The 25,507-nt window shown below is 42.5% G+C and overlaps 1 protein-coding gene across 1 annotated transcript in view; it reads right to left on the bottom strand.

The window, feature by feature from the left end:
- RAB10 (RAB10, member RAS oncogene family) overlaps positions 1-25,507 on the bottom strand; it is a gene marked incomplete at both ends in the record, with an annotated part of 59,849 nt that overhangs the window by 17,020 nt on the left and 17,322 nt on the right. Inside the window, one exon of the mRNA XM_080711920.1 lies at positions 7,657-7,717. Coding sequence (XP_080568046.1) covers positions 7,657-7,717 — 61 coding nt within the window. The remainder of the gene's footprint in view (positions 1-7,656; positions 7,718-25,507) is intronic.

Below are 25,507 nucleotides of genomic sequence, written 5' to 3'. Positions count from 1 at the left end.
GAGGTAGTGTTTCCCTGGGTTCCATCCCCAGCACCCTTCCTCAAAAGTCTCCCTGTAATGAAAATGGTTGGTTTTTTTGTTTTGTTTTGTTTTGTTTTCTTGGTGGTGGTATTGGGGTTCCTGGAAGCCCTTCTACCTCAAGGCTACACTCCCAGACCTATTTTTTTTTTTTAAATATATTTTTATTTGGAAACAGTGTCTCTTAAGCTAGCAAGGCTGGCTTCGAACCTGCATGATCCTCCTGTCTCCGCCTCCCAAGCGCGGGGATTACAAGCGTGAGCCACCACGCCTGGCTCACATTTATACTTTTCAACATAGCTGTATTTGCCCCATAAAATAACCTCGGCTCCTTTATCTCAAGTTTTCCTTTTCCCTAGTTCAGTCTAGAGTCTCAATATACCAGTTCATACTGATTGTTAAGGCAAATCAACAATTTACTTCAAAACAGTCTTTACCTCTTGGCTAACTGGTAACTCTTTACTCAGGGCTAAAAATAGCCAGAGCTGCTTGTTCATTGGTAAATTATTTTTAGGTTGGCATACACACATGTGCCCAAGTCTAATCCAATAGAGTATGTCCAACCCAGAGAGCAACGGCAGGTGTTAAATATCTAAAGAGCAATGAAACATTTTACGTGTTCCCAGTTCCTTTCATGTGACAATAATACAGGTTTCTAAGCCTGTTTTCAAAACCATTCAGTTTTCCTCAGCTACTGAAATGTGTTTCTTTTTAACCTACTTAGTAAGATCCGGTTTCTGAAATTAAAAGCTAATGACAAAAGAATTTTTCTTACATAAATACACAGCAGAGAAAATGTGAAATACTATTTTCTTCCAAAAACACATTATAAAAGGAATACTATGTTCCTAGGAATAAGAACCACTCATTTTCTTAGTTGTTAGTCCCACACGTGGGGCCAGAAAAGCTGTGTCCTCTGGCGCTCTCAGGACAGCTATTTTTAGGCCGCGAACTGACATACAACATGTCAAAGGCAAAAATCAATCTGGTCTACAAACAAGGACCCCAAATTTCACAACTCTGTGATGTGGTAACATAATGAAGTTTTCCCTTACTCTATAAGTTAAGAGTGTCAAATTTAATGTGTTGAGTACTACTATCATAATTTTTTAAACTGAAGGTAAACTCACGGGCATTCTACCTCTGAGCTAACCCCCCAGCCCCCCACCCACCTTTTTTGTGCTGAGGAATTAACCTGGAGAGGGGGATTCTGAAATAGGGCTGAGGCTGGCCTAGAACCTGCGATTCTCCTGCCTCAGCCTCCCAAGAACTGAGATGACAGGCATGGACCACCTTACTTGACTAGGTATAATTTTAGTAAGATGTGGATTTCCTCAAAGAACCACAATTTCTCTATTCTCAAATACCTTGAGTTTAAATTATGCTTATCTTCATCCAAAAAATATATATATATATTTTCCCCCCGAAAAGTAAAAAGTCTGCTCCCTCCGCTTACAACATCAGGACAGGAAAACATAATATATAATCACAAATTGTGATAGATGCTAGCGAGGTAAATAGGGAGAAGTGCTGGTGAATGAGGTAAGGAGGAGGGAGGAAGTAATTTAGATAGACTGTCTAGGAGATACTCTCTATAGAAGTAAAGTATGAACAGAAACCAACCAGTCGTCCAGATACTGAAAACTACCATGAGAAAGATAAACTAGGCTAAATGTGATAGTGCCTGGAAGGACTGGGTTTCCTGAGCTAGTCATCACACAAAGCCTCTCGAAAGATAACACCAAACTGAGATCTGGGTAAGAGAAGGCAGCAAGGCAATGAGGTAATGAGAAGCATTCCAAGTGGAAAGAACAGTAAAAGTACAAAAGCCCCGAAAACGGGACCCTGCTCGACATATCTAAAGGAACAAAGAAGGGCTACAGTGGCTGGAGCAAAGGTGGAAAAGGTAAGTCCAAGAGGACAGGGCCACGTGGAGCTTCTGAAGTGGAGCGGTGCCCAGGAGGGCTCAGTCTATAAACCGGGGAGAGGGTAGTCTGAGGGTTAGGGGGGTTCCCAGAGCATATACAGGATCCTATGAATGGGGGGTAGTGTGTTTACGGAGTCAAAAGACAACCAGTTAGACCTGGAAGCTATACACAAGGGAGAGTGAAAAGCAAACGAGATGAGATAAGAATGAGATAAGAATCGTGGGCAGGGGCCCTCCGTGTAAACTATGGTAAGAAACTTGGATTCAGACTTTGGACTTTCATTTCCAATGCAATGTAAAGTCTAAGAGGCTATAAATAGATGAAAGAATGAGAACTGTGTTCAGATTTATATTTGAAAAAGGTTACTGTGGTTGTTATGTGAGAAAAGTACTAGAAGAAGGCAAATGGGGAAGTAAGGACCTATTAGGAAACTAAGAGCCAAGAGTTCAAAGAACAGGTAATGGTGGTATGGTCAGGAGGTTAACACTGCAAATGAAAAAAAACTGTACATGGATTCTGACATACTTTGTAGAGAATCGACAGTGCTTCATAATCGACTGGATGTGGAGTAAAGGCATAAGATGAATAGCAAGCATCTGGCACACTACACAGGTACACAGTTGAGGATACAAAACCAAACTGATAGTGAGGAGGTAGAAAGGAAATAGGCAGATAGGGAAAAGGCCTTGGTAGAAAAAAGTTAATTTCCTGAGTCTCCTGAGGGGTGACAAATGCCTGAAACTCCAAAGGCTCAGAGATAAGAAGGCCAGAGCTTCACAAAGCCATCCTGAGTTTCCTAATCAACAAACCCACCTAGCAAGTCTGGCATTCCTGAAAGGAGACCCTTCAAAGGACTTGCAAATGCCCTATGCAAATTCTCCTTGGAATCCCAAAAGTCACCCTAACCAAAACGGACTTGCAAGAAGAAAGCAGCCTGCTCCTGAAGGCAATTCGACTTGGGCTACTCTCAAGTATTGTCCTGAAGGCAGCTGCTGGACCCAGAGTTCCAGCCCCTTTGGGGGTGTTCAGCCACCCTTGCCCCATTCCCTGCTGCTTCCAATAAATCTTTTACTCCCCTTCCTGAGGTCTGCGGGTGTCATTCTTCGCACACCGTAGACAAGAAACGCAAGAAACCCGTTTCAATAGTTTCAGATGACTATCTTGATATCGAATTTGCTGCTGGTACAAGATACAGATGTTGATAGTGGCAAGACAGTCCATTCAAAATCAAAACAAAGAGGTCCTTGGAGCCTCAACTACTTAATGAGGCCCTTTGCAACTCAGTAAGACCCTGTTTCAAAATAAAGAATAAAAAATAGGGCTAGGGGTTTAGCTTGGAGATAGAATGCCCCTGGGTTCCATCCACAGTACAGAAAAAAAAAAAAAAAATTTTTTTTTGGCAGGATCACTACTATAAGGAAAATACAGGTAACAAATATACTGTGGGCCGGGCATGGTGGCGCACACTTGTAATCCCTGCGCTTGGGAGGCTGAGACAGGAGGATCCCACAGGTTCGAAACCAGCCTTGCTGGTTTAAAAGACCCTGTTTCCAAATAAAATATAAAATAGGTCTGGGAGTGTAGCTCTGAGGTAGAAGGGTTCCATCCCCAGTACCACTTAAAAAAAAAATGGTAGAAATTTTCAGTGAAGCTGGGATTTTAAAAGCCACCCTCAGCCAGGTGTGGTGGTACACGCCTGCAGTTCTAGTACTTGGGAAGCTGAGAAAGATGGAAGGTTCGAGGCCAACCTCAGCAACTTAGGCCCTCCACAACTTGTTGAGACCCTGATTCAAAGAAATAAAATAGGGCTGGGAGTTAGCTCTGAGGCAGAATGCCTCTGGGTTCAATCTCCTGTATCAAAATGAGGAGATAGGAAATAGACAGGGAAAAGGCCTCGGTAGAAAAAACAATTTCCTGAGGGGCAAGGAATACTAACTTCCAAGGCTTTTGAGATCAGCTATTCCAAGGTTCAGAGATAAGGACCAAAGCTTCACAAAGCCATCGGTTTACTAATCAACAAATCCAGGAGCAGGAGCAAGTCTGACACTTCTGAAAGGAGACTCTTCAAAGGACTTGCAAATATCCTATGCAAATTCTGAGAGCTGCTTCCCAGAATTCCCAGGATCCCAAACTCACCACACCAAACAGAGGACACGCAGACATCTGGCAAAACCCCTAGCACAGCCACCAATTGGGTTTTTTTCCCCTCTCGGGGACCCCCTCCCCTTTGGGGAGTTTTTTTCTCTCTCTCTCACAGGTCTTGTTAGCCTTGAGAGAAGGCAGAGTGCAATTGAGGGCACATGGCTCGGGCTACTCTCGGGTAGTGACCTGAAGGCCTCTGCTGGACATCAAGGCCGACCAGGGCCCCTAGGGGTGACCTAAACCTCTTTTTTGGCAGATCGTGTGGACCCTGGGAGAAAGTAGTTTGCAACTGACGGCACTTGGCTCGGGCAACACTCGGGTAGTGACCTGAAGGCAGCTACTGGATACCAGAGTCCCGACAGCCCTAGAGGTGTTCAGCCACTTCCCTATTCCTTTCTGGCAGATCGTGTGGACTCTGGGAGAAAGCAGCTTATAACTGAAGGCATTCAGCTTGGGCTACTCCCAGCCCCTTTGGGGTGTTCAGCCATCTTTCCTTATTCCCTACTGCTTCCAATAAACCATTTACTCCCCTCCCTGCAGTCTGCGGGTGTCATTCTTTGCTCACCGTAGACAAGAACCTGGAAAGGAAACGCCAAGTTTCTTCTCAAGAAACTTCGTTTCATCTTTGATGAAACTCCAGGATTCTTCTCAAGAAACCCCCTGCTTCATCTTGGGGGCTCAGAAGAAAGTCCCCGTTTCAACAACAAAAGAAATTAAAAAAAATAATGATTAAAAGTAGGAGGATGTAGTTTGTGGGCAGAATACCCCTGGATTTGATCCCTAGTACAAAAAAAAACAAAGACATAAAGATCATTCAAATATAGGGGGGAAAAGGATAAATCTTAGACTGAAGTTTCTAAGATTAATATTCAATTTGAGAACAGGCATTTCATACTGAAACAAGAACCTGAATATATGTATCTGAATTAGAGAAATATAAAAATCATTGCTTTTTAGTTGAAATTGGAAGGAAAGACCTAAAGGTAAGGATAAAGCTTTAAATTTCAAAGTTATTAGTAATGTGCTTTTTATGCTAAAACACTCTTGAATTACTATGGATATCTCTATGATCACTTAACTTTGAGCTACATGGCTTCTTCCTGAAATTCTGGCATGTATAAATGTCTCATCTCAGAAAGATTCTACTAAAAGCGACTAAAAACTAAACTTTAAACTAGAAATGTTACCATTTTTATGCTATGCTTGAGGTTTATAGATAGAAGTATTTGTTTGCAGTGCTGGGAATCAACCCCTGGGCTTCATGCATGCTAGGCAAGTGGTCTACTACTAAACTACATCCCCAGTCCAGAAATCTTTTACAGACTACTCTTGAAGGCCATACTAAAAAAAATCTTTTCTTCTTTTCCTTCTTTCTTTTTTTTTTTTTTGTTACCTCGAACCAGGGGCATTTTACCTGCAAGCAAATATACCTCCACATTTTATTTATAAATAAAACATCCCTATTTTATTTGGAAACAATGGCTCACTAAGTTGCTAAGAGCCTTACTAAATTGCTGAGGCTGGCTTTGAACCTGTGATACTCCTGTCTCAGCCTCCCAAATATTAGGATTACAGGCATGTAACACTACACCCAGTGACACCTCTTTTACAAACAAAACAAATGTTATGTTTACTTCTAAAAGTTACATAAAGACTGAGACAATAAGGGGGAAATGTATATTAAAAGAAAGTTGTGGAGGAAAAAAATAGAGGAACAGAACAAATTCAGTAACAAATGTTTTACATATTATAAAGCAAAATAATCTGAAAAACTGTTTTGTGAACTTTTATTTCTGTTATATATGCATATATGTGTCTATTCAAACACATGCCCTTATGTATATTTAATGGATTAATATTCATATATAATTTTTATTGAAAAATATTGCTCTGTGTATTTGTGTGTGTACTGGAGACATTATATCTAAGTATTGGAATTACAGGCATCTGGCTGCTATGTAATATTTTAGTCTGTGAAGTTGAGTATGGTGTTGCACTCCATTAATCCCAACTACTTAACAGGCTGAGGCAGAAGGATTGCAAATTTGAGGCTAGCCAGTGCAACTTAGCAAGACTATCTCAAAATAAAACAAAACATAATGAATAAAAATTTAAAAGGTTGGGTCTGAGAATGTAGCTCAGTGGTAGGCCCTGGATTCAATCCTTGGTACTGCCAAAAATAAATAAATCTTAAAAAAGGGTTGAGATTTAGCTAAATGATAGAGCACTTGCCCTGGGTTCAATCCTTAGTAGAAAAGAAAGGAAAGGAAGGCAGGAAGGATAAGGGTGGGCATAGTGGCTCATGCCTATAATCCCAGTACTTGGGAGGCTGAGACAGGAGGGTTACAAGTTCAAGACCAGATCCAGAAACTTAGATTCTTTAGCCACCTGGCAAGACTATTTCAGAACAATAACAAAAACAAAGAACAAACAAAAAACCACAAAGGGATAAGAGGTATAGGTTGGAGGTAGGATGCCTCTAGGTTCTATCCCCAGTAACACACACACACACACACACACACACACACACACACACACACACACACTACTGTGTGTGTTGCTGAGAATCAAACCCAGAGCCTGAAACCCTCCTAAAGTTTAAAACACATTAAGAAGCAGGGCGTGGTCACACGTTTGTAATCTCAGCACTTGGGAGGCTGAGACTGGAGGTTTGAAGCCAGCCTCAGCTACTTAGTAAGGCTCCCAGCAACTTAGTGAGACCCTGTTTCCAAATAAAGTATAAAAAATAGGTCTGGGAGTATAGCCCAGAGGTAGAAAAGCCCCTGGGTTCCACCGTCAGTACCAACACACACACACACACACACACACACACACACACACACACACACACACACACACACACACGAGGATTGCGGTTCGTGGATAGGCTCAGCTACTTAGTGAGACGCTTTGAAACTCCATAAGACCGTTTCAAAACAAAGAATAAAATAATAGGGCTGGGGATGTAGCTCAAAGGTAGCCTGGGTTCCATCCACAGTATCACAAAACAAACAAACAAACAAAGCCTCTTGTTTTCTTTTTTCTTTTCTTTTTGTGGTGCTGGGGATTGAACCAGGAGCATTCTTCTTCCAAGTTACACCCCCAGCCCTATTCTTTATTTTGACAGGGTCTCATTAAATTGGGGAGGACATGACAAGTACCTCTGAGGCTGGCCGCGAACCTGAGATCCTCCTGTCTCAGCCTCCCAAGTACTGGGATCACACGCTTGTGTCACCTTGCCCGGCCATTTCATGTATTTCTTACAACAATTCTTTGAGATAGTTAGAATTAACTCCATTACACATGAAGATATAAAAGTCTAACAGTGAACATGTAGCTTGCCCAAGTTTATGCAGCAAATAGAAAAATTAAACATTTAGCTAGAGTTCAGGGACTCCACAATTCTTGGCAATAATTTTTTTTACTTCACTGGAAGGTCACCTAATCACTTATACTTTAGAAAAGGAAATCTAATAGAATGTAAGTAACAAGGAAGCATTTTTCTACCAAACCTTAAGAAACCTGGCTTTCTGCTATTATATAATGTAAATAAATTAGCAACACTTACCATATCTGTAGTTTGATCTTCTTTCCTTGTAATTCAACTGTTTTGATCTTAAAATCTATTCCTGTAACATAGAAAAAAAAAGTAAATTGTAATTGTGGCTTTGTGTTTACTATAATAAAATTTACTAAAGTAAAAATGCTTCTATTTGGACTGGGAATATAACTCCGTGATAGAGCACATGCTTAATACGTGCAAGGTCCCAAGTTTGATTCCTAGCACCATCAAAGAAAGAAAAAGAAAATGTATACTTTTTAAACTTGTTTGTTTGGTTCTGGATATTCACTAAGCATGCAAATCTGAGCAAAGCTGTCATAATTTCATTTCGAAGGGTAGGTGTTGGGGATTGACCCCTGGGACATTCTACCTCTGAGCTACACCCTAAGTCATTTAGTTAGACTTTTATTTAAAAGAGGGTCTTGCTAAATTGTTGAGGCCGCCCTTGAACCTGCAATTCTCTATCAGCCTCCCAAGTACTGAGATTACAAGGCTGTGCCCACAGCATCTGATATCCACAATTTTAAAACTGAGTAATATAAAATTCAGGATGAGAAATAACCACATTGAAAGAGCAATTTTTATAAGTTAGGAAATAATAAAGCAAAAATTTTAAACAGCTAATAGTTGAAATTTAACATTTCCTCTCTCTTTTTTGGTGTGAGAGTGAGTGTGTGTGTGTGTGTGCGCGTGCGTGCGCACGCACACAACTTGTGCATGACTGGGGATTGAACCCAGGGTCACTCTACCATTAGAACACACCTCTAAGCCAGGCATGGTGGCGCACGCTTGTAATCCCCACGCTCGGGAGGCTGAGACAAGGAGGATCGCACGGGTTCGAAGCCAGCTTCAGCTACTGAGTGAGGCTCTCAGCAACTTAGCGAGACCCTGTTTCCAAACAAAATATAAAAAAGGTCTGGGAGTATAGCCTGGAGGTAGAAAGCCTCTGGGTTCCACCCCCAGTACCACAAAAAAAAAAAAAAAAAAAAAAGACACACCTCTATCCTATGAGAGAGTCTTGTTTAAGTTACCCAGGCTGGCCCTAAATTTGGCAATCATCCTGTCTCAGCCTCGCATGTACTACCATTCCCTCCTTATCTTTTTTTTTTTTTTTTTTTTTTTTGCAGTACTGGGGACTGCAAATGTAAGATCTTCCTGTCTCAGCCTCCCATGTACCAGAATTACAAGTGCGTGACCACGCCTGGCCTACCAATATTTTAAAAGTAACCTCCTCTAGGTTTTGACAGAGTGAAAAAAGTGTTATTAGAGAAAGAAAAAAAGTGCATTGAAATCAATCCAGATGAAGGCTTGACCTGCAAATTAAACAATATTAGGGCGTTAGAGAGTTCTGGTTCTCATTCTTACCCTTTCTATGAGAACTCTGAAGCCGTTTTTTTTTTTTAAAAAAGGGGTTCTTTTTTTTTTTTTTTTTTTTTGGTCTTTTTTGGAACCGGAGATCGAACCCAGAGCACCATACCTGCATAGCAGGCACTTTGCCACTGAGCTACATCCCGGCCCCTGAAGCTGCTTTTTGACTATATCATCTTAAGGTGAGTGACTGCAAAATAGTCCTCCATTTGCAAGCCACGCCTGTAATCAATCCCAGCACTTGGGAGGCTGAGAGAGGAGGATAGCACAGGTTTGAAGCCAGCCTCAGCTACTTAGTGAGGCTCTCAGCAACTTACTGTGACCCTGTTTCCAAAATAAAGTATAAAATAGGTCTTGGGTATAGAAAAGTATAGAAAAGTCCCTGGGTTCCACCCCCAGTAACCACACACAAAAAAAAAGCCCATTTGCTTTGCAGGCTATAAACTGAATAATAAATAGCTAGCAAAAAGTAAAGTAGGAAAAAGGGTTAGTATCTCTATTCAGAAATCCATACTAAGTAATCTGTAGACAGATTAAGTCATCTAATCCAACCTTCCAGAGAAGACTTAATAAACTGAAACTTACTCCACTAGGAACATCTGCAAATGCTGCATATATCAAACACCCTTTCCAAAAGCTAGGGACATTCCTTTGGGCCAGAAACAAAAAGAAACTGAAAACCAGAGCAGATAAAGAAGCTTTAGTTGCACACAGAATGATAAAGGTAGGAGAGCACAAACAACGCCTGCATTTGTAACAGACCTACTGGGGACACAAGGAGAGGCCTCAAGCCAACAGTGCACAGCCCTGGAATGGAGACCTTTGCCTGAAACCTAGAAAAGAATACAACCTTACCAAGAATCAACCTAACAACCAAGCTCTGCTCATGAGCAATGGAAGAACAATCAGAAGAAGGTTTCTGGTACAGGTTCCTGCTTCATTCAGCTTTGAGTATTCCTATTTACATAAAAATGGGCCTGGACTATGAAGAGCAAATGTAATATCTGCCTGTCTAAAGGTACAAATCGCTGGGCTTGGTGGCGCACTCCTATAATCCCAAAGCTTGGGAGGCTGAGACAGGAAGATCACACAGGTTCAAAGCCAGCCTCAGCTAGTGAGGCTCTCAGCAACTTAGTGAGACCGTTTCCAAATTTAAAAAAAAAAAAAAAAAAAAAAAAAAAAGGGACAAGGGGTATAGGCTGGAGGTACAGTGCCTCTGGGTTCTATCCCCAGTACCACACACACACCCCAAAAAAGGGCTAGAGGTGTATATTCCTAGTTTCGATCCCTATTACCCTCCCCCAGGAAAAAGTTCAGAGAAACAAACTAAGTCACATTAGGATCAAAAACGAACAACTCTCAATATCATCTTAATATTAACACTAGATTCTGGGAGACAAAAAGACAATGGTGCATGTGCGTGCGTGCGTGCGTGTGTGTGTAAGCGCGCGCGCTAGGTACTGGACCCTAGGGCATTCTACCTCCAATCTATACCCCAGTTGCTGAGGCTGACCTTGAACCTCTGATACTCCTGTCTCAGTCTCCCAAGCACTGGGATTTTAGGCATATCCATCACAACCAGCTAAGACAATATCTTCTTGTGTAGTACTAAAAACTTAACCCAGAGGCTTTCTACCTCTGAGCTATATCCCTAGTCCTATTTTATGGTTTGCTTTTTGTGGTAGTGGGGATTGAACTCAGGGGCATTCTACCTCCAGCTACATCCCAACCCAATTTTATTTTTTATTCTGAAACAGTCTCATGAAATTGCTGAGGCTTGCTTTGAACCTGCAATCCTGTCTCGGCCTCCCAAGTATGCCACACCTGGCAGCGATGTCTGTTTTCAAAAAGTATTTTCAACCAATAACTAGCCAATACAAAAGAATGACATTTTCAGACATGAAAATCTCCACATATTTAGCTCCCATGAGTTAGGGTTCAAAAGATAATTCCTCCAAAGCTAGGTGTGGTAGCACACACTTGTAATCCTTGGGAGGCTGAGACAGGAGGATGGCAGTTCGCCGCCAGCCTCAGCTACTTGGTGAGGCCCTCCACAACTTAGTGAGACCCTGTTTCAAAATAAAGAATGAAAAATAGCCCGGAGGTAGAATGCCCCTGGGCTCAATCCCCAATACAGAAAAAAAAACAAACAAATAAAAAAAAATTCCCCCCAAAAGTATGGTACATGCAGAGCTGAATGAAGACTCAAAATAGCAATCTAACCTTCTTCCCTTGTTTCTCAGCCCAAATGCATGGAAGAACACTCTATGAAGTTCCTTTAGGGGACTGAAGGCAGTTCTTTGATTTATTTTTATTTTTATTTTTGGTGGTACTGGGGTGGAACCCAGGGGCCTTCTACCTCCGGGCTATACTCCCAGACCTATTTTATATTTTATTTGGAAACAGGGTCTCGCTAAATTGCTGAGAGCCTCACTTCGAACCTGTGCAATCCTCCGGTCTCAGCCTCCCAAGTGCGGGGACTACAAGCGTGCACCACCAAGCCTGGCTCCAGTTCTTCTTTCAAAAGAAAAGAAGCAGCCCAGCCTGCTGACATACACTTGAAATTCCAGTATTTGGGAGGCTGAGCCAGGAGGATCACAGGTTCACGGCCAGACTCAGCTACTTAGTGAGACCCTGTTTCAAAAATAAAGAATAAAAAATAGGGCTGGGGATGTAGCTGGGAGGTAGAATGCCCCTGGGTTCAATCTCCAATATTGTGTTAAAAAAAAAAAAAAAAAAAAGCCAGGCGTGGCGGCACATGCTCGTAATCCCTGAGTTTGGGTGGCAAAGACAGGAGGATAGTGCAGGTTCAAGGCCAGCCGCGCTGGCTTAAGAGACCCTATTTCCAAATAAAAAAAAGTATAAAAAATGGGTCTGGGAGTGTAGCCCGAGGTAGAAGGGCTTCCAGGAACCCCAGTACCACCACCACACACACACACACACACACACACACACACACACACACACACAATAAAAGAAATGAAGTAATCCCCATACTTGGAAGGCTGAGACAGGAAGACCAAGGTTCAAGAAGAGTGTCACCAAGTAATGATATATATATATATATATATATATATATATTTTTTTTTTTTTGGTGGTACTGGGGTTTCTGGGCTACACTCCCAGACCTATTTTTTATATTTTTATTTGGAAACAGGGTCTCTTAAGTCAGCGCGGCTGGCTTCGAACCTGCGCGATCCTGTCTCCGCCTCCCAAGCGCGGGGATTACAAGCGTGCACAGGCAGTAATGATACTCTTAATTAATCTCGTGAGACCCTGTATCACTGTAAAAATAATACAGGGCTGGGGGTGCAGCTTGGAGGTAGAATGCCCCTGGGTTCAATCCCAGTACTCCTCCCCCCAAAAAGCAATTGTCTTCTACCCTCTCCAATATAATCTCACCAAGTAACCAGGAAAACAGACCAGACTAAATAAACATCTCTACCCTAGACACACTTTTCATCTATATTTACTAGGGCAGCTCCCATATATGATCAAAGAGATTTAATATGCACAGTAGACTGCCTTTGTAGTGCAGTTCCATCCCTTGATTTACCACCACCTGGTCCAGAAAGGAACCCTGTGCCAAGCTATTTGTTTACCAAATGCATCCATTTAGCCTAAAATTCATTTCCTACCCCTCTAAAATTACCTACAGCCCTCCCCAACTTCCCTCTTCTTTAAGCTTAAACCATGTTGAAACAGGATAGAGAAAATAGAAATAACTAAAATAAAACAGAAAGGAGCTGAGCGTGGTAGGTGCAGAGCCTATAATCCGAATACTTGGGAGGCTAAGACAGGAGGACTGTAGGTTCAAGGCCAGCCTAAGCAATTTGAAGAGACCTTCAGCAACTTGCAGAGATTCTCAGTAACCCAGTGAAACCCTGTTTCAAAGCCAAAAAAAAGACGGGGGCTGGGCTGTAGCTCAGAGGCAGGATGCCCAAGTTCAACTTTAAGTACCACCAAAAAAAAAAACAAAAACAAACAAACAAAAAAAAAACACACACACACACAGAGATCTAGGAAAAAGTAACTTTAATATGAGAGCCTTGTGCTAAAGTTCCTCATTCCCCAAGCCAACTGCCACACTCCCTGGTTTCTGGGAAATTTAGATGCCTTTACTCAATCACTACTTTTTTTTTTGGCGGGTCTGGGGATGGAACCCAAGGGCATTTGACCTCCGAGCTACACGCCCTGCCCTACTTTTTAGTCTTTATTTTGAAAAAGGGTCTCACTGAGTTGCAGAGGGCCTCACTAAGTAGCTGAGGCTGTCCGCGAACCGAGATCCTCAAGGCTGGGATTACAAAGAGTGCCACCACGCCTGGTACTCATTCACTTATGATAATTACCTTGAGCATTGTTTAATATCCCACCAGAACCGTGTGTGTGTGTGTGTGTGTGTGTGTGTGTGTGTTACTGGGGGTGGAACCCAGGGGCTTTTGTACCTCTGGGCTATAATCCCAGAGCTATTTTATATTTTACTTGGAAACAGGGTCTCACCAAGTTGCTGAGAGCCTCAGTAAGTAGCTGAGGCTGGCTTCGAACCTGTGCGATCCTCCTGTCTCAGCCTCCCAAGCGCGGGGATTATACAAGTGCGCCACCGCGCCTGGCTCTGACTCCCTCTTCTCAGTCTCCCAAGTATTGGTAACAGGCATGTGCCACCATGCCTGGCTCTTATTTTCTATTTTGAACAGGGTCTCTCTAAGTTACCATGCACTGGCCTCAAACCTGCAATCCATCCGTCTCAATCTACCAAGTACTATAATTACAGGCCCGTGCCATACCTGATTTACTACTATTTGAGAAAACGAAGGAGGAAGTGCCAGTGTCCAAAGGTATAAAAGAGTGTTCAATTCTCAGCTGGGCGTGCGGACACACACCTGTAAGCCCAGTGGTTAGGAAGCTGGGACAGGAGGGTCACAGGCTGCAGGAGAGTCTCAGCAACTCAGTGAGATCCTGCTTCAAAATGAAGAATAAACTAGAGACAGAGATGTAGCTTAGAGAGAGAATGTCCCTGGGCTCAGTCTCTAGAACCACCCCCCCCCCAAAAAAAGTTCTCATCTTAAATAGGGAGACAACATTTTTTCTTTTTTGGCACTAGGCACATTCTACCTGTGAGCTAAGTCTTCAGCTCTCTTTTACTTTCGTTTTTAAACATAGCCTCACACTAAACTGCTGAAGGTGCCCTATGGTTTTCCTGTCTTGGCCTCCCAAGCACTGGAATGTGTGCGACCCAGCGCCTGGCTAGAGAGACTTTCTAAGATGAGGTTCCTCAAAAGTTAGAAGCATTAAGACGAGGGATTCAGAATTGAGTAACAGAAGCAGAAGCAAAAAAACTGTGGGAAAGTTAAGATACTAGCGGGCACGGGCTTTTGCTGCTGCAGCTGCTGCTATCAAAGCCGTGAAGCACTCACTACCTGACTTCTGAAAATATGTACCTATTACGTGAACCGAAAATTAAGTTAACAAGTATGTTTACAAATACGGTCGCTCCACCAGGGGCATTCTACCTCTGAGCTACAACCCCAGTCCAAATTTTTTATTTTTATTTTGAAACAGAATCTCGCTAGGTTGAGTCTCACTACTTGTTGAGGCTGGTCTTGAATATGCCATCCTCCAGCCTCAGCCTCCCAAGTACTGGGATTACAGGTCATGGTCATCAAGCCCCGGGGTCTTTCTGCCATTTAAGCTCCTTAACTAGATCACCATGTCTATGACTAAAAGTACTTATATTTCTTAGTACCCAAAGCTGTCTCTCCAGTCATTCCTACAGTCTTCCACCTATAGTCACAAGCAGCTCTGACCTGTTTTTCCCAAATCAACACCATTGTGTACTTTCCACACCTCCATATTCCCACATTCCTACCTAAGTACAGGAAAATGTATGACAGAGCAGAAAAGCTAGTAGGAATGAGGGTGAAATCAATTAATAGTTCAGGTCCAAGCCGAGCGTGGCGGCGCACGCTTGTAATCCCAGCATTCGGGAGGCTGAGACCGGAGGATCGAGGTTCACAGCCAGCCTCAGCTACTTAGTGAGGCCCTCTGCAACTCAGTGAGACCCTGTTTCAAAATAAAGAATAAAAAAATAGGGCAGGGGGTGTAGCTCAGAGGTCGAATGCCCCTGGGTTCCATCCCCAGACCCGCAAAAAAAAAACACACACACAAAAAAATAGCTCAGGTGCCAAAAAATATCTAGGAACACGTAACAGCCTTTAAGATTCTGCCAGGAGATTCTCCTGCCATACTATAATTTGCTAAATTACCAGAAAATCATAGAGTTCAATCCAACCAGCGACTCTTTTTCAGGTTTTTGCTCATATAAAAACACCTTTTTTTTTTCTTTTGGTGGTACTGGGGTTCCTAGAAACCCTTCTACCTCTGGGGTACACTCCCAGATACCTACTTTTTATATATTTTTTAAATTTGGAAGCAGGGTCTCTTAAGCCGGCAAGGCTGGCTTCAAACACAGGGATTACAAGGGTGCGCCACCACACCCGGCTGAACTCCCACTTTCTATATATAGATCCCTGGGACTCAGGTAAAAATTTACTGCAGCCAACTCATTTATCCATTTTCAAATGCTCAAGAAAAAGTATCAAGTAAAGGCTGGGTGTGGTGGCGCATGTTTGTAATCCCAGTGCTTGGGAGGCTGAGACAGGAGGATCACACAGGTTCGAAGCCAGCCTCAGCTACTTAGTGAGGCTCTCAACAACTCAGTGAGACCCTGTTTTCAAATAAAGAATAAAATAGGTCTGAGAGTATAGCCCGGAGGTATAAAGCCCCTGAGTTCCACCCCCCCCCCTACACACACACACAAAATCAGGTAACTTGTTACACAAGTACCATCCAGTGGCAAGAGGAGTAACTGCAACCTGTAGCCACTATAAAGAGTTTTTGCAAAGCTCAGCTTCTGATAGCAATCAAAAACACAGCAATTAATGCAGGGAGAAACAACCTACATAATAAATTTCAGATAACCAAAGATTAGCAATTTATAGCTAAATGATCAACATGTACAATTTTGCAGACAAAAACCAGTTTTCCCACACCCAGACAGAAATTAAGAATCTTTACTAGCTGGGCGTGGTGGGGCATGCCTTAATCCCAGCATTTGGGAGGCTGAAACGGGAGGGTCAGGGTTCACAGCCAGACTCAGCTACTTATAGAGGTCCTTTGCAATTCAGTGAGACCCTGTTTCAATAATAAAAAGACTAAAAACTAGGGCTGGGGGTGTAGCTCAGAGGTATAATGCTCCTTGGGTTCTATCCCCAGTACTGAAAAAATAAAATAAAATAAAACACTGGGCTGGGAGTGTGGGGGTGTAGCTCAGAGGGAGAATGCCCCTGGGTTCCATCCCCTGTACTGCCAAAAAAAAAAAAAAAAAAAAAAAAAGAATCCTATGCTGCCAGGCATGGTGTGGCACACACACACTTGTAATCTCATCACTTGGGAGGCTGAGGTAAGGCCTGCCCCTCAATTCCATCCCTAGGTTCCACTAATAAACCAACCAAGCAAAAAAGTGGAAACAGCCTAATGTTCATCAACAGATGAGTGGACAAATTACAGCATATACATACACCATACTATTAGTCACAAAAGGAATGGTGTACTAATATGTACCACACCCACACTATGGAGGGACCTTGAAAATGTGCTAACTGAAAGAAGCCAAACATAAAGTCACATGCTGCAGTCTTTTACTTCTATGAATAACCCAGAATGAGCTTCTACAGCACAGGGGAAAGAACACGGGAAGTAGTTGCTTAACGAGTTGGGATTTCCTTTCGAGATGATGAAATGCGCTGGAACTAGACATAACTGGTGGTTATACAACACTGTGAATTATTCGTTTATAAATGGTCAAGATTACATAATTTTTACTTGAAAGATGAAATTATAAAATAGTATAGGTTAATAGCATATATGGTAAGAATCAGACATCAAATTGAATGATGGTTCTACCATCCATTTATCCTTTGACCTTAGGTAAACTATCTCTATCTTTCTGTTTTACAAAATGAGCATATAAACCCGGTGTGGTGGCACACACCTGTAATCCCAGTACCTGGAAGGCTGAGACTGGAGGGCTGCAGGTTGCAGGTTCCAGGACAGCCTGTGTCGGGGTATTGGAAAATTGCTTTGATATTAATTTACAAAATGTCCCTGAGGCAGGGCGGGGACTGCAGCTATTACAATGGAGAGTTCCTGTCTTTGCCCTTCATTCTAATGATTAACCTATAGTAAAAGCCTTAGAGTCAATTAAAGCCTTTAGCCCTAAAACTATATAGAGGCAAACTCCCCTCTGTGACCTGGCCTGGGTATAGGAAAGGTAAACTCTGTGTATGGCTTCAAAGCACCCTGGCTGATGAGCAAATGATACTGCCCAATATAATAGAGGCAAGGGCCAAGTAGTTCTTGGCCTGTGCACTTAGTAAGTGCACTGTCCGGAGACAAAGAGGCACCACCTGCCTAAGGAATAAGTTATTAGCCCATTGCCTTGGTAATGCTGATAAGAAAGATACCAATACAAAATCTTAATCCAAACCCTTGGGAGGCTGAGACAGGAGGATCGCACAGGTTCGAAGCCAGCCTCAGCTACTGAGTGAGGCTCTCAGCAACTTAGTGAGACCCTGTTTCCAAATAAAGCATAAAATAGGTCTGGGAGTATAGCCCGGAGGTAGAAAGCCCCTGGGTTCCACACCCAGTACACACACTCTACATAAAGGTTGGGGTCCCAAAAAGGGGCCAGAGTTCCATTTTCAGGCTCTCCTGCATGTGTGGGTCAGCATGGTGCTTTTTCCTTTTCTTCTCTATCTTCTACTGATTTTGGAATAAAGACTTGTTTAAAGCCACACTTAAGCTGCCTATTCGTTTTAATTTTTCTATTCAACAAACTTTATTTAGTTAAATAAGAAAAAGAACCCCCACCATTTAAACCGTAACAAGTCTCAGCAAGTAGTGAGGCTTTTTATCAACTTACTGAGACTTGGTTTCAAAATAAGTATAAGGCTGAGGTGTAGCTCATAGGAAAAATGTCCTTGGGTTCAAACCTCCTGTCTCAGCCTTATACTCAAGTACTGAAATTACAAATGTAAACCACCATACCCGGCTTTATTTTTATTTTTTTGTGGCACTGGGGATTGAACCCAGAGGCGTCCTACCTCTGAGCTAAACTTCAGCAATTTAGCAAGACCATGTTTCACATTAAAAAAAAAAAAAAAAAAAAAAAGGGCTACGCCGGGCATGGTGGCGCACGCCTGTAATCCTTGCACTTGAGAGGCAGAGACAAGAGGATCACGCAGGCTCAAAGCCAGCCTTGCTGGCTTAAGAAACCCTGTTTCCAAATAAAATATAAAAATTAGATCTGGGAGTGTAGCCCGGAGGTAGAAGGGTTCCTTCCCTAGTACCACAAAGAAAGGGGGGGGGGGTAAAGGGGTTTAGTTTGAAGGTAGAATGCCCCTGGGTTCAGTCCCCAGTATCACAAAAATAAATAAGCAAATAAAATAAAAAGGGCTGCAGTTATAGATCAGAGGTAGAATGCCCTGAGTTCAATCCCCAGTACAAAAGAGTAACAAATAAAACTTACATTCTCCTTCCTAAGCTCAGAGACTAAGCCAGTTCTAGTAACTATTTGTATGTGATAAATATCCCCTGAGAAATTACCCTCATTCTATGTCTTGACCAACAAATACCTGATTTAAATAAAGAAAATTGAGAGTAGAGACAGGGTAAACAGGAAAGAACATTTTAGGTGCTCAATATTTAATGATCAAAAGATAACTGACCAGAAATGTAAAGGTTTATTCTGGAAATCTCAATTGTCAGTTCTACTCCAGAGATCTGTGTCTATCCTCATTTCGTAGAAGCACATTGTCATGATTACTATTACAAATAAGGAAATGTGAGTCTTCAACTTTGCAAGGTTTTTCCTTGGTTATTCTGGCTATTCTGGGTTCTCTGCTTTCCTTTCCCCTCCTTCCCTATAGGGTGGAGTGGGGTGGGCGTCAGGGATTGAACCCAGGGGATCCTACCTCTCAAGAACTGAGAATAGAGCCGGGCGTGGTGGCACATGTTTGTAATCTCAGCACTTGGGAGGCTGAGACAGGAGGATTGCAATGGTTCAAAGCCAGCCTCAGCTACTTAGTGAGGCTCTCAGCAACCTAGTGAGACTGTTTCCAAATAAATTATAAAACTAGATCTAAGGGTATAACCTGGAGGTAGAAAGCCCCTGGATTCTATCCCCATTACTACAAGAAAGAAAGAAAGAAAGAAAGAAAGAGAGAGAGAAGGAAAGAAAGAAAGAACGAACGAACGAACTGAGATTACAGCTGTGCACCTCTGGTCCAGCTCAGCTCCTCAATCCTTTTTTTTTTTTTTTTTTTGAAACAGGGCCTAGTAGGTTGCTAGCCTGGTCTTGAACCTGCAATCCTCCTGTCTCAGCCTCCCAAGTGTGGTTCACCACACCTGGCTCAGGACTTTTTAAACAGGGTTTTGCTAGCTGGGTATGGTGGCACAGGCTTGTAATCCCAGCATTTGGGAGGCTGAGACAGGAGGATCGTGGTTCTTAGACAGCCTCAGCTACTTAGTGAGGCCCTCTGCAACTCAGTGAGACCGTTTCAAAATAAAGAATAAAAAAATTGGGCTGGGGTAGCACAAAGGTAGAATGCCCTGGGTTCCACCCCCCAGTATAAAAATATATAAATAAATAAATAAATAAATAAATAAATAAATAAATAAAAGTCTTGCTAAATTACCACACTGGCCCTGAACCTGAAGTACTCCTGCCTCAGCCCTCCAACTACTGGGATTGCAGCCATGAGCCAGCTAATTCAGCTTTGTCCATTTTAATTTCTTTTCTCAACAATTTTGCAAGCATTTTTATTTTCCATTATTTGCTGGGAAATTTTATTTACTATTTTCAACGAATTCCCTTTCGGTGCCTTTTTCAGTATCATTATTACATATATTGCCTTTTTCATTTTGCGTTGTTCTTTCCCATGGGATTTTTTTTTTTTTTAATGGTATACTGGGGATTGAACCCGGAGGCCGTCTACCTTTAAGCTTCACCCCCTATCTAATTTTATTTCTTATTTGGAAACAGGGTCTCACTAGGGTGATGAGAGTCTCACTACTTGCTGAGGCTGTCCTTGAACCTGCAATCCTCCAGTCTCAGCCTCCCAAATACTGGGATTACAGACATGTGCCATCATAACTGGCTCCCACCAGATTATACACTGAATTAGTAAGTCCCAGTATCTACCTTGTTTATTGCCTTCTTCTAAAAGTATGTATAACCATGCATAAAACAATTCTTAGCCTCATCATTTAGTTTTTAAATGATTATAAAATACTTTGAAAGTATACTAACTTTCCATCTTTCCTAGGCCCTCAATTCCACAATCATTAGCTTCTAATCCCTCCACACAATTTGTTTAGAGACAAGCAGTTTAAAACCTCATCTCACCATTTACCTTTATCTCACCAGTAGTAATCTAGATATGTGGGTTATGTCAATTTACAATATTAGAAATTTACTTACCACATTAGAAATGAAAACTAACAAAAAATTAAAGTATCTTTTAACTTATTTAAAAATAAACTCTTATAGAGACAGGTTTGTGGCCAGCCTTAGTTAATTAGTGAGGCCCTCCACAACTTAGTGAGACCCTGTTTCAAAATAAAGAATAAAAATAGGGCTGAGAGTGTAGCTCGGAAGTAGAATGCCCGAGGAGTTCCATCCCTACCGCTGCAAAATAAATAAATAAGTAAACAATAAAAGTAAAAACAATAAACTCAAAGACAGGCAAGTTGGAACACACCTGTACTGCAAACAAGAGGACTGCAAATTTGAGAATTGCAAAATCAGAGTTTTGTAGCTCAATGGTAGAACATCTGTCTAGCAAACATTTGTGGTTTGATCCCCAGTACCACAATCAACCAATCAATCAATATCTGCTTATTAACACAAATAACATATTTATGAAAAATAACTATTTTCTGGCCAGGCCTGGTGGCACACACTTGTAATCCCAGCATTTGGGAGTCAAAGACAGGAGGACTGGGGTTCATGGCCAGCCTCAGCTCCTTAGTGAGGTCCTTGCAACTCAGTGAGACACTGTTTCAAAATAAAGACTAAAAGATAGGGCAGGGGATCTAGCAGTGCCACACACACACCAAAAAAATGTATTTGATTTTATTTATTTTGTGGAGGGGGACTAGGGGTGGAACCCAGGGGCCTTCTACCCCCGGGCTATACTCCCAGACCTATTTTTATATTTTATTTGGAAACAGGGTCTCACTAAGTAGCTGAGGCTGGGTTCAAACCTGCGCAATCCTGTCTCAGCCTCCCAAGTGCAGGGATTACAAGTGTGCGCCACCACGCCCAACTTAGCCCTTTTTTTAATTTTTGAAACAGGGCCTCACTAAATTGCTGAGGTTGGCCACAAAGATCCTCCTTTGTCTCAGCCTCCCAAGTATTGGGATAACAGGCATGTACCACTATATCAGGCTTTAAGCTTATTATTCTTTAACAAGCTTTAATTTCCTAACCTTTTTCTTGGGGGGGGGGGGAGAGCTCTGGGGATAGAACTCAGAGGCATTCAATCTCCAAGCTACACAACCTGCCCTATTTTTATTCTTTGAAACAGGGTCTCATTAAGTTGCAGAGGGCCTCACTAAGTAGCTGAGGCTGTCCATGAACAGTGATCCTCAGGTCTCGGCCTCCCAAATGCTAGGATTACAAGTGAGCACCACCATGCCGGGCTTTTGAACTTCTTTAGAGAGCAAAAGCAACTCCTTGCTGGGTGTAGTGGCACATTTGTAATCCCAACATGTGGGAGGCTGAGACAGGAGGATCACGGTTTGTGGACAGTCTCAGCTACTTAGTGAGGCCTTTTGCAACTCAGAGACCCTGTTTCAAAATAAAGAATAAAATAATAGGAGCCGGGTGTGGTGGCTCAAGCTTGTAATCCCAACATTCAAGAGGCAGCTACTTAGTGAGGCCCTCCACAACTCTTTCAAAATAAAGAATAAAAAATAGGGCAGGGGGCCGGGCGTGGTGGCGCACGCTTGTAATCCCCATGCTTGGGAGGCGGAGACAGGAGGATTGCGCAGGTTTGAAGCCAGCCACGCTGATTTAAGAGACCCGGTTTCCAAATAAAAAACTATAAAAATAGGTCTGGGAGTGTAGCCCGGAAGTAGAAGGGTTTTCAAGAACTCCAGTACCACAAAAAAAAAAAAAAAAAAAAAAAAAGGGCAGGGGGCCTGGCATGGTGGTGCACCCTTGTAATCCCTATGCTTGGGAGGCGGAGACAGGAGGAGCTTGGGAGGCAGAGACAGGAGGAGCGTGCAGGTTCGAAGCCAGCCTCGCTGGTTTAAGAGACCCTGTTTCCAAAAATAAAAACGTATAAAATAGGTCTGGGAGTGTAGCCCAGAGGTAGAAGGGTTTCAAGAAACACCAGTACCACCAAAAAAAAAATAAAAATGAAAAAAAAATAGGGCAGGGGATGTAGCTCGGAGGTCGAATGCCCCTGGGCTCCATCCCCAGACCCGAAGGAAGGAAGGAAGGAAGGAAGGAAGGAAGGAAGGAAGGAAGGAAGGACGGACAGACAGACAATAGGGCTGAGGGTGTAGCTCAGAGGTAGAATGCCCCTGGATTCTATCCCCACTATGGGGGGGGGGGTCTCCTCTACTGTATGAAAAATCCAGAACACAAATTCCAAAGGGAAATCTGAAGCCAAGGTCAAGGCTGCTTGCATAACTTCAAGTCTCTAGGAAAACAAATGTTAACTGTACATTCATTATAACTATAATAAACCATGTAAAACTAAGACAGATACAGAAGTACAGTTCTGCTAAGCCAATACTATTATCATTAAAATTAATGTTTTTTAAATGTCTTGCTTTTATCCTCTAGATATGCCCCAAATCTTTTAATTATAAAAAACAAAATCTATAAAATCTTGAACATTACTATCCAGTATTATTTCTGGGACAGAGGATTATCTTCTTCTTCTTTTTAAACCACAGAGCCCAAGATGCAGTTTTCCCGATGCAATTAGTTAGGGGCCTACTGCTACTGATGAGACTACTAGCCTAAGCCATGGCCCTACTGTAGAAATTAAAACAACTTTATAAAATTTCCGAAGCATCTCAATGTTGTTTACAGGGAAAAGAAGCTATATTAGACACTAACATCAACTAAAATTTTAAAATATATGTGTGTATATATATGTATATGAGATTATAAAAAGACTTAAGATGAAACAATTTGAGAACAGGTCTTGAGCTGGGAATGGAGCTCAGTGTACAGCATGTGTACAGCATGTGTACAGCATGTGTACATGGGGCAAGGGGCAGATCTTGCTATGTTGCTCAATCTTCCCTCTTATTCCAGGGCTCTAACACTCCCACCTCAAACCTACCTAAATCACCATCCCTAGCAAGAAGGTCTTAAATTCAAACTGCCACTGCAAAGATGTACACAAGTAGCTCCAAGCTATAGCGCACTGTGTTCTCTCTCTTCAAAAGGAGAAAAATCTGTATGAACTGACATCCTGGGAGGCTGAGAGAGGAGAATCACAGGTTCATGGCAGCCTTAGCAACTGACCAGACCCTGTTTAAAAATTTAAAAAAATGAAAGCTGAGCATGGTGATGAACTTCGGAGGTTGAGATAGGAGGAGAGCAGGTTCGCAACCAGCCTCAGTAACTTAGCAAGGCCCTCTGCAACTTACAAAAATAAAAAATAAAATAGGGCTGGGACTGTAGCTCACAGGTAAACCACCTGTGGGATCAACCCCCAGTATCAAAATCAAAACCTAAACAAAAACCCCACAATAAATAACACATGAAACAACTCTACGCTGCCTTCCTCAGAAGATGCAAGAGATGTCATATTTGCCTGGGGCTTTTTTTTGGGGGGGGGGGGTTGGAGATTTAACTCATGGGCATTCTACCTCCCAGCTACACCCCAGCCCTATTTTTCATTCTTTATTTGAAACAGGGTCTCACTAAATTGCGGAGGGCCTCGCTGAATAGCTGAGGCTGGCCTAGAACTTGCCATCTTCCTGTCTCAGCCTCCCAATACTAGGATTACAAGTGTATACAACCACGCCCAGCTCTGCCTGGTTGTTGGGTTTTGTTTTTATGGGGTTTTTTGGTGTGTGTGTGTGTGTGTGTGTGTGTGGTGCTGGGGATGGAACCCAGGGGCTTTCTACCTATGGGCTACTCTCCCAGACATATTTTGCTTGGAAACAGGGTCTCACTAAATTGCTGGGAGTCTCACTAAGTATCTGAGGCTGGCTTTAAACCTGTACAATCAGCTGCAAGTACTGGAATTACAAGCGTCCGCCACCACACCAGTTTGTCTTCTTGTTTATAGTGAAGCCTCAACTACAATTCTGAGAAGATGACTCTGCAAGACCAGGCCCGAGTGCTGAAGGGAGTTAAGCAATTAAAGTTGAACACGCCCAATCACATACAGAGGCTGGGGAGGAGGCTGAGAATGAGAGAGGTTGAGAGGCGGGCTGAAAAGAGGCTGAGAAAATGGAGGAGGCTGAGAGACTGTGGGAGGCTAAAGGAAGCTGAGAGAGGCGGGCTGTTTTGCTCTATAGGATTAAATTCAACAGGATTGCAACTTGCCTCCTAACGTGATACTCTAATGTATTAGCACTAAAAGATCGTTTCAAAATCTAAAGCTTCTCTGACACCATGATTCTTAAAGGTAAACTTAATAATACACAATTAGGAATTTAAATATTTCTTTGGCAGCCAGGTATGGTGGCTCATGCTTGCTCAGCCACTTAGCAAGGCCCTTCGCAACTCAGTGTGACCCTGTTTCAAAAATAAAAAGACTAAAAAATAGGGCTGGGAGGTGCAATGCCCCTGAGTTCCATCCCCAGTACCTCCCCACACACACACACTAAAACCTTCTTTGGTAATCTAACTAGAAAATTCCAATTTCAATTTATTCTGCACACTGCCTAAACCAATCATCTTCCTAAAACTGAATTTAACCATGTCATACCACTGTTCAAACCTTCAATGGAATTCAAATCCTTAGCATGGATCACCACACCGTGTGGCCTGGCCTATGCCTACATCACATCTGCTTCTACTGGCCTCATTCCAGGCACACCAGCAAGAGAGACCATATTTCAATTCTTTGTACTTAGTAAATTTCTTTACGGATTAAGAACCTTTTTTTGCCCTTGAGGTATTGGGAATGGAACTCAGGGGCATTATACCTCCAAGCTACACCCCCAGCCCTATTTTTTTTTATTCTTTGAGACAGGCTCTCACTGAGTTGCAAAGAACCTCACTAAGTACCTGAGGCTGTCCGTGAACGATGATCCTCCAGTCTCAGCCTCCCAAATGCTGGGATTACAAGTGTGCACCTTCACCTGGCTGTTATAAAAAGGGCAGAGGTACCCGGGCGTGGTGGCGCACACTTGTAATCCCCGCACTTGGGAGGCCGAGACAGGAGGATCA

This window comes from Muscardinus avellanarius (assembly GCF_963383645.1).
Source record: "Muscardinus avellanarius genome assembly, chromosome: 15".
In the NCBI taxonomy this organism is placed as follows: Eukaryota; Metazoa; Chordata; class Mammalia; order Rodentia; family Gliridae; genus Muscardinus; species Muscardinus avellanarius.
This window is presented reverse-complemented; position numbering and strand designations above follow the sequence as displayed.